A 12889-nucleotide genomic window follows, 5' to 3' on the forward strand; every position below is an offset into this window, starting at 1 on the left:
TTCGCTTCTCTATTGTGCGCCAAAAGGTTCATTTGAAAAACTGAACGGGCAGAAGTCCTGACCCAGAGAGACTCCTTTCATTCCCTCCATCGTGTTGTCACATATCAAATGGTCTGTGTGTGTCTGTGTGTGTCTGTGTGTCTGTGTGTCTCTGCGTCCATCTCCACAGGGCGGCTGCAGAATGACAAACATTGTGTTTCGGGCAGAAGAGAACTTTAGGAGCTGAGTAAACAGGGTGTGCCTCCTCGAGACTGTTTGGTCCAAGACTGGCAGATGGAGCGGCTTAAATGAGCTAATACAGTGGTACTGGTCCAGAACTACACACACACACACACACACACACACACCCCTGGAACAGCGAGTGGGAGAGAAAATGAAAACCATGACTCTTTCTTTTGAAAGTGCCGCAAATTATTTTCCCACTAAGCTTATAATAATTATTTCAAAGGCCGGTTTTTAAATGAATAAAAAGCAAAAACAAATAGGATCCTGTAAAGTTTGAGTCATGATCAGTCTGTTTGGTGGTGAGTTGTGTTGAAGGTGAACATGAATCAGTCACACATGAACAGTCTTGATCTTTCTGCCGTAGTTGCACCGTGATTTGCATTATTAATATTAGCTCGTCAAACTGTTGAAGTTGGACGGCAGTACAAGACAGGAAATACACGATGTTTTAGGAGAGTGTGAGTCACCTCAACTCACAGAGGTGCTCATGCATAAAGCCATAAACATAAAACATGATGCAGCTTCATAAAACATAACCACGATTCAGTTTCCTGCAGCCGAGAGGGAGATCAGCAGCGGACAGACTGAGAGCTGCACAGCCACTCACGCACACGAGCGATCAGCTTTAGATTAAAGTAAATGAAAGCGTTGCAATTGAAGACAAAAACAAACGTTAAAATGTAAAAATCTTTTTATTATTTATCCGCTAAAGCTTTATGCAGAAACATGAATGAGCTCAAACACAAAGAACTTGTTGTCATAAACATACAAATAGTAAAAAACATAGAAAAGTCATTTCTAAATGTCCATATCTTCCAATAGCTCTTCATATAATTGAATGTGAGCATGTTTGCATGAGTAAAAGAGGAACAGCTGCTGAGGCTCGCTGCTCGTGTCTCCTCCAGTGAGGAGGACGAGCCGCAGAGATAAAGTCAGAATGATTATTTCAAAACTGACCTAAACTAGCTATTAGCATAGCATCAGTGTTTTTCATACCCGCAGGTCAAACTGCGTCACGACAGGTGAGCTTTCCCCACCGGCACCGGCACCGTGGCCAGAACCTGGTTCTGGAAAACAAATCTCTGGACGCGTTCAAAGACCCAGAGGAAGACGAGCAGCACGCTGACGTATTGGATCCAGGCGAACTTGATGGTTTCCCAGAAGCCCGGGCGGTAGGTGGCGGAGGGAAGGTTAAGGCAGACAGCAAGAGCAGAACAGTCACATCACGAACATCCACACGGACTCACACTGATATTTGCAGACAGAAGCTCCCTTTTCTCTGCTGCGTGGGCGCGCCGGCCACGCCCGCAGGTTTGCGTGAAATGGATGAAGCATGTACACTTAATGAACAATTAAAGACAGTAAGGAACAACTCCCACTGAGGGGACGTGCACCTAAAGATATTAACTAGACAAACAACGCTCCTCACGCAGCTTTGTGGAGGTGAAAGGACTTAAGAGGATATCCTGGCTGCTCGTGACGCCTCACAGGGAGCAGCCTTCATCGGGACCCTCTGTGTACCAAAAGATGAGTCCATTATGATCTCTGAGTAAATATAAATGTACGAGAAAAGATGACATCTCTGCTCCGCATTTGTTTTTTAAACAAATGTCCGGCAGAAAGGTGCTGTAAATTATTCAGATTTCTCTCTCCAGAAACAAGGACAAAGTTCACGTGCTGTTTTACATGAAGCACACACACACACACACACACACACACACACACACACACACACACACACACACACACACACACACACACACACACACACACGGTGAAATGGTAAATGGACTTGTACAGCGTTAGTATATTAATGTAATATCATCATCTAGCCCCACAGCTGGTTGAGCGGAGAGGCTACAAGCTAACAGCGCTAACAATAGCAATAGCTAACAGTGTGGAGGGAGCGTGGGTGCTACGCTAACGTAGCAACAGCATTCTCAGCTTCGTTGGAGCGCAGAGTGAAACCAGAGTGAGCGCCCAAAGTTATTCCCTCTTTCTGGATGAAAGATGTTGTGAGTCAGCAGAAGTGAGGTCACACGCCAGTGAGACAACACTCTAGATCACGACCCTGCAAAAGTGACTGTGACGCAAAAGAGTCTCAAGCACAGACTGTGTTTAAAGATGGAGGCGACGGCGCCACAAAGTGAAGGCCGAGCCTCGACGTCGCCCCCTGCTGGCTGCAGGGAACATCAGAGCAATGAAAACATGTCAAATGCAACGCTGCACAGGTGTTTTCAGGCATTTCAGGTGGATATGATCACACTACTCTGTGTTGAAGGGTTCATGTTACTAATTTGTTGAGCTTTAAATAGTTTTTTTAAATGTTATAAATGATAATAATATTAATAAGGGGGTGTCATGATTAGGAAGTAGTCGCATACATCTTCACTGATGATTCAACGTGCTTCAACTTTGTAAGCAGATATGTATTTGTCAATAACTATGACAGGTGTGCATTAACTGATAATGATGAAGTATAAAGTAAAACTCAGCTGTAATAATATAAAGTGTGTCTTCATCAGAGACGTTATGATCAGTGATGGAGACAGAACATTAATAAACACTGCAGTCCTTTTCACAACAACAGCATAGTGAGTTATAAACATTCATAACACGGATGTATTACTAGTAGAACACCTTAAAGGGGTAAAGGTAGAGTTATGTGGTAGAAGGGATGTAAAAGAACGAGCTCCTGCGTTGGTTGAAGGATATCTGATGACCTCCATCGGGTACCGGATCTCAGCGTTGAGCTGAAAGGGAGAGCCGGCGGCTCGGCCCACAGTCCAGACCGGCATGGGGCAGGACAGCACCGTGCTCACTGTGGACGGGCCGGAGCACCGAGAGAGAGAGCCGTCATGTTCCAGCAACACCACATCCAGGTGTCGCGCAGAGGGAGAAGTGAGGAAGGATGAAGGTCTCACAGCAAACTGAAGAAGAGGATCATCAACTTACAGTTTCTTTCCTGGTAGCTCTTGATGATGTTGTCCAGGTCGTAGGCGCTGGCAAAGGGGCTGGAGCCGTCGATCACAGACACCTGGAGGACAGAAACACCTTGAGGCCGGACATTTACTTTAGAAGCATATTACATTTGTTGAAATTCTCCTGAAGTATTTGCCCGTCTCCCTGCACATGACCAGACTTTAACAAAGCTCGGCAGACACACGGCTAAAGCTAGCGAGCGTCGTTTACCTTCATGATGATGATGTTTTGGGTTTCATGCAAGGAAAGATGAGGAAGGTGATTCTATTCGACGCCTCCCTGCTGGGCATCGTAGTCCACACAGACTGTATCTAAGAAGCTGACGCCGTCAACAGGAAGTTGAACAACTCATTGGTGGAGTGACGTTTTGGAAGTTCGAGACAAAGTATTTGGCTGTAGCCATCTTGTTTTTGTGAATCGATAGAGTAGAGCTACGTTTTTAACTTCCATGAAGTGAAACGCACCGTGAAAGGGTTAAAGTTGTGAGACGGACCCAAAGACAACGCCCAGAGCAAAAAATACTGTGGCAGCAACCTGTCAATCACCGTGTAGCCCCGCCCCTAAAGCGTCACCTGCTTCATGGTCTGTTTGACTCTAAATGAACATAATTGACAGAAGAATTGAGAAAAGTAGATTCATATCAGCGTTGATGCCGATAGAGCAAGAAGAACCATGGAGAGAGAGAGAGAGAGAGAGAGAGAGAGAGAGAGAGAGAGACAGAGAGAGAGAGAGAGAGAGAGAGAGAGAGAGAGAGAGAGGGAGATAGAGAGAGAGAGAGAGAGAGAGAGAGAGGCGTGGGAACTCCGTCCTGCTCAGATGAAATCCATACCATAATAACACTACTTAAGGAGCAACAGACTGTGGCTGCTGTAGAAATGTGGCGCTGCAACATGGAGGACTCTGGGAAGAGGACGCACAAAGAGCTCATTCTCAGCCAATGAAAACACTCTGGTTCTTAGTTTCAGGTGATAACACACTAATGAAAACATAGTTATGGATATCATATTCCATTTCTGATAGAGCCCCCAAAATGCTACACACTGGCCCTTAGAGGAAGTTGTTAGTCGTTGTAATCACACGAGTGGGAAGCTGAATGAGCAGCGCTCACTGCAGCTCATCCCTCCAGACTCCCTCGCTCTCCTGATTCATGAACGTGAGCCCTTTCCCCCAAATGTTTGTTGGTGGCAAAAACAGAAACACTCACGTTGTAGACGTCGTGGAGGCCCCTGTGGGGCAGCGGGGCCCTCTGCAGCAGCCTCAGCTCCCCGCTGACCGACAGCCTGGCCCCGGGGACGGGAGAGGAGTGCTGCAGGTAGGCCAGGCTCTGCATCACCACCGTGGACATCCGCTGCAAAGACACGCCGGACTTTAGCGGGGCTCTGGACTGAGGCCGGCGTGGATGGGCCCGGTGTGGAATACTCACTAGCAGCTTGTAGCTGAAGGTGAGCAGCAGCTGGACGCTGTACACCTGCTCCTCCGGTTTTAGGGGCAGCTGCAGTTGAAAAACCAGGAGATCCGCTTTCCCATCCTGGTTCTGGTCGTCCTCTCTCACCTGGAGGGAGTTCACCCACACAGAAAAGAAAAGCCATGCTGTTAAGTTTTGCTAGGACAAGGCACCGATATTTAATGTGCTGACTATGCCAGTACACGCAAATCCTGCTGATGCTCCTCCTCTCCTGCTTCATGCACTGTGGTTATTTGAATTATGTAACATGCATGTACTACTCATTATATATACCATGTGTATACTACTCATTATATATACCATGTGTATACTACTCATTATATATACCATGTGTATACTACTCATTATATATACCATGTGTATACTACTCATTATGTGAATAGTTTCTGTCTTCTTCATGTAATGAGCTGTAACTCTGTTATTGATCATTCTGGTCACATGACATCTGTTGCTTCTGTCCATCCTGGAGAGGATCCTCCTCTGTTGCTCTATGAAGCTTCTTCCTGTTTCCTGTTAAAGGGTTTTTATTATCTTTATTTGGGGAGATGTTCCTGATCTGATGTGAGGTCCTGGGACAGGATGTCATGAGTACAGATTGTAAAGCCCATCTTATGTTGGAAGAAAAGTTTTTTCACGTTTAATCAGTCACTGTTTCACTGTTATATTCAGACTCCTCATCTTACTGTCTCTGTTTAATGTTACACATAAACTCAGCATGTCTCCTGACAGCAGGGAGACTGAATCTGTGTTTCTGTCTGAATGAACGAGCAGTTTCTTTGTTATCATACGACCATTTCTTACAAACCGCTGTATGGGACGAGGGGAAAGGTTCAGGATGAGGCCGAAGACATCGTGAGGGTTTCTGTTAGTGGCCATGATGAGTATTTAAGAGAGATCTTTGAGCAGACTTGGATATGCAGTTTGTCTGTCACCTTGTACTTGACTCTGCTCCTTCCTTGCAACGAATAAATGTTCCTGTTTGAATGTCGAGTGAATGGTCGAGTGAGTTTTTCTAACATCTTGTATTTGTAATTTCAATCTATGTAAATAAAGTGAAGTGAAGTGAAACCCACGTGGGGGGCCAGTGTTCTCACAGAGACAGAGGGGATCCGCAGGTTGGCCCCCAGCATGTTGTTGAGATGGGGGAAGGTGCTCCAGGCCACGTGGTCTCCCCGCGTGCTGGTGGCTGCCACCAGCAGAGTCTGGTACTGGAACCGCACGACGGGCTGCTCCTCGTAGGTGCTCCTCTTGATCCAGAAACCTGACAATGACATGGCGTCAAACAGCGAACAGGACAAGACACGCAGAGGCCGCGGTACCGGAGGTCACTGTACCGTGGCTCCTGTAGGCGACGAGCAGGGGGGAGATGTAGGTGAGGCACAGGACAACCACCAGGAACAGCGTGGCTTTGGTGCAAACACTCGTTTTGTACCGAACCAACGCCGGGTGGGAATAGACGTCGTAGAACGCCATGAGGAGCCGGAAGCAGCGTCCAGTCAGCCGGCTAGCTAGCTAACGGAGTCAAGCTAACCTCAGGCTGGCATAAGTGGTGCGTTAGAATAGCTCAGCGGATGCGCCCGCAGGACTGGCGGGGTTAACTGCTCACAGACAACACACACTCAGATTAACCCTCGGAAAAGGAAAAGAGAGTTGTTTTTTGTTGCGAAACGTAGCGTATAAACATGCTATTTACGTTAGCCAGCTAGCTAGTCTAGTAGCAAACACCGCGCCATGTTTCATCTGAGCCAAGCGTCGCACGGTTACCATGGCGTGCTGCGTTCAAGCCGTGTCGGGACAGTGGGAAGAAAGAGTTACACCGCTGCTACTCCATCTTTGGGAGTGTTCACGCGCGCTCATCCCTCACTAGTGGCCCGTCACCATTCAAATGGCCTAAATATAATATGTATGTATAATTTAACAGCTACTCTTGCAGTGTTACGTATTTAGAGGTACAAACAAAATATGTATAGCTACTTTTATTCATTTTTGGACTTTATGTGACAAAATGACGTATTTTACATGAGTGACAGCAATGGTGACTTTGAAGCATTTTTGCCAGCAGTGTATTGACACTAGTTCTCTCGAGCAGGAGCAGTGGTGGAGCACATCACATCTTTTAATACACCCCATGTTTCTCCTTTACACATATACAACGACTAAATGTGGTCATAAAAGACACAATATAATACATTAGTTATATATACATTAGCTCTGACAGCACTGATGTTGTTATTAGCACCGTTAGCCTCTGGCTGAGTGGTGTGCAGAGCCTTTGAGCTAAGTCAATATCCCTAATATAATAATTATACAATACACATTATTGTGAAATGAGCCATTCAGCATAAAAACATTTTACTTTTGGCACTATAAGTATGTTTAATACCACTACTTGGCCGTGCTTTTGTAAATGCAGTACTTTTACTTTACTAAGTATTCTACACTACGCCATTGCTGCTTTTACGTCAGTAAAAGATCTCGGTACTTCTTCCACCCCGGCCCGGAGCCCCTGAAGGCAGCATCGTTAACCCCGCCCCTCCCCTGTCAGACAGTGACGTCACCTCGCAGCTCGACGGACAGTAAGCTCTGGCAGGAGACTGTTGACGTTTTGTTTTGATCGCTTCTGTCGGGGTTCTCTCGGACATCACGCCGACATCATCCAGCCTCCTCCCGCCGCCGTCACGCGTCCGCGCGGGGATCCAGCGAAGATGAAATGGATGTTTAAAGAGGACCATTCCCTCGGTAACGGGGTTTGGCTTGTTATGAAACAAGAGGCGCGCTTGTCATGTCACGCAGCCCTCCCTCGCTGTTCCCTCCTGCGGGTTCCGCCGTGTCATCCCCCGCAGGTGCAGAAACGCATGCTCGACCCCGCGCTCCATGGCGGCTCCTGCTGCATGACTCGCCCGCGACGCGACGCGTCCTCCCGCAGGTCCGCGGCCGTGTGTCGGGATCGTGATCACGCGTAACGGGGCTGGTGCTGGTGCATCGTCAGCTGTTCCCCTCCTTAAACCGGTCCTGTGTTTGCATGGCACGACAAACTCCATCAACATATCTGACACATAATGTCATGTTTTATGCATATTGGTAGTCGATCATTAAAAAACACCAGTTCTCTGATTAGTAACTTTTTGCATGGCTCCACAGTCTGCTGACATCTTCTGACCAAACACAGCACGATAATTAAATAATGAAGAGCAAGATGAGTCATTGAAATGAGTGGTGTCTGTCAAATACAAAGTGTTGCTCCAGAGTTTGTAACGTGTTCCTCCAGCGTGAACGCTGTAATGTTTCAGCGTGATTATTCATCTACTATCGTTTAGTTTGGTGTGAAGTCCCCGCCCTGTCGGTGTTCAGGAGCTCCTCGGCTCCTCGAAGCCTCTCCTCTGAACCTCCTCAGAGCTTTTATTTAAAGCAGCGCTGCCAGAAGTAGGCCTCTTATCTGGGCTAATGACGGCGTGTTAGTGCCGGTCCTGAACGGATCCTCCACCACCTCGCTCACCGCTGTCACCTCTCCGGCCTCAGCTCAGTGTCGGCCTGCTGCATGTGGCCCCGCCCGCTCCTGGAAATAGAAGCACTATCGCTCTTTGACAGCGATAACAACTCGTGTGTTTGGTCTCGCTCAACAAAGACTGATGTGATTCATCAGCAGGACGAGTGACCGGACACGACCCCCCCGCTGCCTTGCTGCATAGCTGCAGCCGCCGCTCTGCCGCGGTGCCTTTAAGCACGTGGAGCGCTGACTGACGAGCTCGGCCGTGTTTGGCATGAACGGCTCCCAGGAGGCCTCGCTCATCCCTTTTAATCCTGACTTCCTGTTTGTTTCCCCGTCTCTCCCTCAGAGCACCGATGTGTGGAGTCAGCCAAAATACGCAACAAATATCCTGACAGAGTCCCGGTGAGTAAGAGGGGTTCAGGGGACAGACGGGGCCTTTTCTGCAGCCGGACGCTCGCGCTGCATCACCGCTGAATGAGCAGCTTCACACAGGACGAGGCTGAAACCAGTTCACAACAAACAGGAACCATCGAGACACTTCACAGGCTGTGGAGGAGCTTCAGGCCATGAAGAAGAATCAGAGTCTGGTTTATTCCCACGAAGGTTTTCACACTCAAGAAGCATCAAAAGATGTGACGATGCATCTGGTTAAAACAAAAGAGCTCAGTGTTTAAGAGTACCAAACACATTGACAGAGAAACCGAAGCTAAAGTAAGTCAAACTTGCTTCCTGGTGGGATTTGAACCATCGCATGAAGAACCGTTTAGAGCAGACGTTTGATGCTCAGCAGCATCCTGTAACCTGCTGGCGGCTGTGTGACAGTATTTAATGTCTCTGAGTTTGTTCAGCTGGTTGCACGAACACGACACACTTTGGCCTTCCACTTCCTGCTCTGCGGCGGCGACGCCCTCAGAGGGGCGGGGCCAGCACGCGACCGCAAACAGAGCGACTTTTAGGGAGGCAGAGTGGTGAGAACGACCCACACAGGGATGGAGGGAGAGCAGGTGATGTCAGGACATGAGACGAGCCGGTCCAACTGAGAGACATCGAACGTGAGAAAACGTTCCAGCTCTCTGCACCTGCTGGTCATGTGGACGAGTCCATCGGCTTCTTGTTTAAAAACCTGAACATCCAGACTTGCTTTGGTGGAACGAGGATAAACGAGCTAAACTCTTCCTCCTCTGCTCCTCTTCAGCCTCACCAGGACGTCTACATGCATTCACTCAGCAGAGGGTCCATGAAGGTCTGGTCCTCTCTGACGCTGTCAAAACTACAATGAAGATGTGGAACTGAAATCATGATCGCACTTCATATAATAATACGACTAATAATGTATACATGCGTCTGGATGTGCAACTATTTAAAAAGTTATATTTTATAGTCATCACTCTGTTTAACCTTTTGGAAACCGTGTGAAAATCCTCGTGCTCCCACTTTAAGTCCCAGCATGCTCCATTCAGACAAACCTTTGGTATAAAATACGTAATTTTTCCATTTTTCAACCGAACGACACAGTTTCTTGACTGAAACTCCTTCCTAACAGGACAAGACTTTGTTTTATTGTGATTGTTGTTGCAGGTTCTGATTCTTTAGGTCCTAATCTTTCCATAAAGGTCTTATTGACGCTCCAGGAGGCTTTTTTGGGGGATCTGGCTCATATCATGCTGGATGTTCATAGTTACCATCAAAATATCTTTTAAAAGGGATTTTTTTTGCAGATATACATTTTTCCCCCAAGACTTTGTTGAACAAATACAAACAATAAACACAAGTTTTGGCATTATTTTGGGGTTCCTATGACGACTCAAACAGGGAGCAGAGGTCTGGAGACAAACCTGAGCTCTTCTTCTACACCAGCAGGGAAACTAGATGTGGAACCTGTTCTTCACCAATCATCAAGATCTGCTTTCACCGTCAATACTGCAGTGAGCAGCGGGTCAGAGGTCATGTGAATGGATGATGAGCGTGTTCTGCTCTGAAGGCCCACAGCTCAGAGTTCACGCTGCCACAGAGTCCAGAGCAGCACAGAGCAACACGCTGGACTCATGGAGCTCTGACCTCCTGAAGGAAGCTCCTGAAACAGGCTGAGGCCAGCCGGGAGTCAGCGACTGCAAGGTCAAACAGAGACGGCAAGGTCAAACAGGGACAGGAAGGTGAAACAGAGACAGCAAGGTCAAACAGGGACAGGAAGGTCAAACGGGGACAGCAAGGTCAAACAGAGACAGGGAGGTCAAACAGGGACAGCAAGGTCAAACAGGGACAGGAAGGTCAAACGGGGACAGCAAGGTCAAACGGGGACAGCAAGGTCAAACAGGGACTGCAAGGTCAAACAGGGACAGCAAGGTCAAATGGGGACAAGAAGGTCAAACAGAGACAGCAAGGTCAAACAGAGACAGCAAGGTCAAACAGGGACAGCAAGGTCAAATGGGGACAGGAAGGTCATGGAGAGTTTGGCAGTCTGTCAGAGGACAAGAGGGAGTGATGAAGTGATGAAGTGATGAGGGGATGAGGGTGGAGCTGCAGGTGAGACGTGAGGACAGGTGCAGCCAGCCAGAGAGGAGGAGCTGAGCAGGAGGTTACGCACAGAGACACATCTCAATCAAGTCAGACACTTTATGAGAAAAATAACTTGGACATTCTCTTAAATTCAAGAGGCAGATTTACGAGAACAAATGTGAAAGAACATAAAGTTCTCCCTGTACGAGAAGCCGAGCAGCGGCAGTAACTCAGGTGTCTCCCAGCAGAGCGCTGAGCGTGTCGTGTTGGTCGCTGCAGGTGATCGTGGAGAAGGTCTCCGGCTCTCAGATCGTGGACATCGACAAGAGGAAGTACCTGGTGCCCTCTGACATCACGGTGGCCCAGTTCATGTGGATCATCAGGAAACGCATCCAGCTGCCTTCGGAGAAAGCCATCTTCCTCTTCGTGGACAAGACGGTCCCTCAGTCCAGGTGAGCGCGGCATGCTTCCTGCTTCCTGCTTCCTGTTCCCTGCTTCCTGCTCCCTGCTTCCTGTTCCCTGCTCCCTGCTTCCTGTTCCCTGTTCCTTGCTCCCTGCTTCCTGTTCCCTGCTTCCTGCTCCCTGCTCCCTGCTTCCTGCTCCCTGCTTCCTGCTTCCTGCTCCCTGCTCCCTGCTTCCTGCTCCCTGCTTCCTGTTCCCTGCTTCCTGCTCCCTGCTTCCTGCTCCCTGCTTCCTGCTTCCTGCTCCCTGCTTCCTGCTCCCTGCTCCCTGCTCCCTGCTTCCTGCTTCCTGCTCCCTGCTTCCTGCTCCCTGCTCCCTGCTTCCTGCTTCCTGCTTCCAGGCTTCAGCATGTGAGGCATGAAGGAAGCGAGGACGCATGGCAGAGGCCTCCAGGTCTTCTTTGTTGGTGGTGATTATTCATCCTCGGAGTGATTTATTAATAATGAACTGATATCTGTTTCATAATTCTGTGAAGTGACTTTACAATTCATAGACTGACAGCGTTTATCAAATCTTTGCTCATTTACACGTTTGTCGTGCATCTTAAGTAACGATATGAGGCTGAAGTGACGTTCTGCTTCATGTCAAAGGATAAAACACAACGTGGCATTAAGCTTTAGTGTCTCGTGTTCAGAAGTAACTGGACCTCACTCAGTGAACACAACGATCATTTATGATGCTTTTCAGTCAATGATGACATCACAGTCACAGTCTGCTCCCCTGAGCAGGTTTTCCTGCAGCTCCCTGCAGGTTTGTGTCTCTTTGTGTTCGTCTTCAGGAAGTGAAAGCTTCCTCTCGTGGGCTGAGCGCCGCTGACTGACTTGAAGGATATTTAGTTTCTTTGTCTTGAGAAGCTCTGAGGCTGTTCTCACAGCGTGTGTTGGGTCTGAATCTGAGCAGCTAAACTCCCATCAGCTGTGACATCATCACTGAGCGCCAGCAGCAGCTCCATCAGCAGCCAATCACAGCACGGCTCCACCACGGTGACCTGATGAGGCTTTGCTTTGGATCAGAGCCGTTCCTCTGCTTCTCTTCTCTCTTCACAAGTTCATCTTTCATGAAGAAGCTTCTTCTCTAACTGATCAGCCTCATTCTGAGGTTTAATCTGAACCTTCCTGCTCAGACTCTAGCCTTCCTCCTCCTCCTCCTCCTCTTCTCCTCGGTGTAGTTATCACAGTGTTATAAGGTGACAACCTGTGATCTTTCCTCTGATTCCTCATCAGAACGACGTCCTGCTGCTTCCTGATACTTTGCTGTCAGCACGTCGTGTGATTGGATGTTTTATTCTGAAGAAAACAAGAAGCGTTGCTGTCGTCCCCGAACAGCTTCCTCTGACTCACATCCTCATCTCATTGGACCCACAATGCCTTTGTGTTATGAGAGGAAACACAGACGAGTCAGCAGGAGAGCGAGGATGAACCGGAGCTGAGGGGGAAGACTGCAGCCTCAGCTTCCTCTGAAGAATCCTTCAACCATCAGCGCTCTCTTCAGGAGCCCCACATGCAGCAGGAGGACAGCTGCACAAAGAGCTGTTCTTCTGTTCACAGCGTTTCTTCACTGCCTCTAGGGGGCGCTGCAGCGCGGGAACGTGAGCACAACACGAGCTCCAGTTGGAGGCGTCGGCTTCACGGACCCGTACGGGACGGCCCTGATGCACTTCCTGTGTGTGTCGCAATGCACTGATGCACTTCCTGTGTGTGTCGCAATGCCCTGATGCACTTCCTGTGTGTGTCGCAATGCACTGATGCACTTCCTGTGTGTGTCGCAAT

General features: G+C 48.5%; 2 protein-coding genes across 3 annotated transcripts in view; one reads left to right on the top strand and one right to left on the bottom strand.

Annotated features, from left to right (window-relative positions):
* Window positions 1-898: 898 nt before the first annotated feature.
* Window positions 899-6418, bottom strand: tmem231 (transmembrane protein 231). 2 transcript variants are annotated; one of them, XM_068602736.1, is made up of 7 exons: window positions 6007-6418; window positions 5767-5933; window positions 4631-4759; window positions 4412-4555; window positions 3181-3262; window positions 2941-3046; window positions 899-1401 (listed from the first exon to the last, which is right to left on the bottom strand). In XM_068602736.1, exons 1-7 carry the CDS (start codon window positions 6143-6145, stop codon window positions 1239-1241), a joined length of 930 nt encoding a protein of 309 aa, XP_068458837.1. In that variant the 5' UTR covers window positions 6146-6418; the 3' UTR covers window positions 899-1238. The 2 variants fall into 2 exon arrangements, with proteins under 2 accessions (XP_068458837.1, XP_068458836.1); XM_068602735.1 differs by having other exon boundaries at window positions 5746-5933.
* Window positions 6419-7226: 808 nt separating this feature from the next.
* The window catches only part of gabarapl2 (GABA(A) receptor-associated protein like 2), a 6069-nt gene continuing 406 nt past the window's right edge, over window positions 7227-12889 (top strand). The window contains exons 1-3 of the mRNA XM_068602737.1: window positions 7227-7411; window positions 8509-8564; window positions 10938-11110. Of these exons, the coding sequence (XP_068458838.1) occupies window positions 7378-7411; window positions 8509-8564; window positions 10938-11110 (263 nt within the window). The 5' untranslated portion in view covers window positions 7227-7377. The remainder of the gene's footprint in view (window positions 7412-8508; window positions 8565-10937; window positions 11111-12889) is intronic.

Source organism: Clinocottus analis, unplaced genomic scaffold, assembly GCF_023055335.1.
Source record: "Clinocottus analis isolate CAN_PGR_092001 unplaced genomic scaffold, fCliAna1.0.p SCAF_6, whole genome shotgun sequence".
Lineage (NCBI taxonomy): Eukaryota > Metazoa > Chordata > Actinopteri > Perciformes > Cottidae > Clinocottus > Clinocottus analis.

Coding starts and splice junctions, on each gene's coding strand:
- tmem231 (XM_068602735.1), bottom strand. CDS start 6,145: ATGGCGTTCTACGACGTCTATTCCCACCCGGCGTTGGTTCGGTACAAA. Junction 4,760..5,745: donor TGAGAACACTGGCCCCCCAC/GTGGGTTTCACT, acceptor AACTCCCTCCAG/GTGAGAGAGGACGACCAGAA. Junction 3,047..3,180: donor GAGCTACCAGGAAAGAAACT/GTAAGTTGATGA, acceptor GCCCGTCCACAG/TGAGCACGGTGCTGTCCTGC.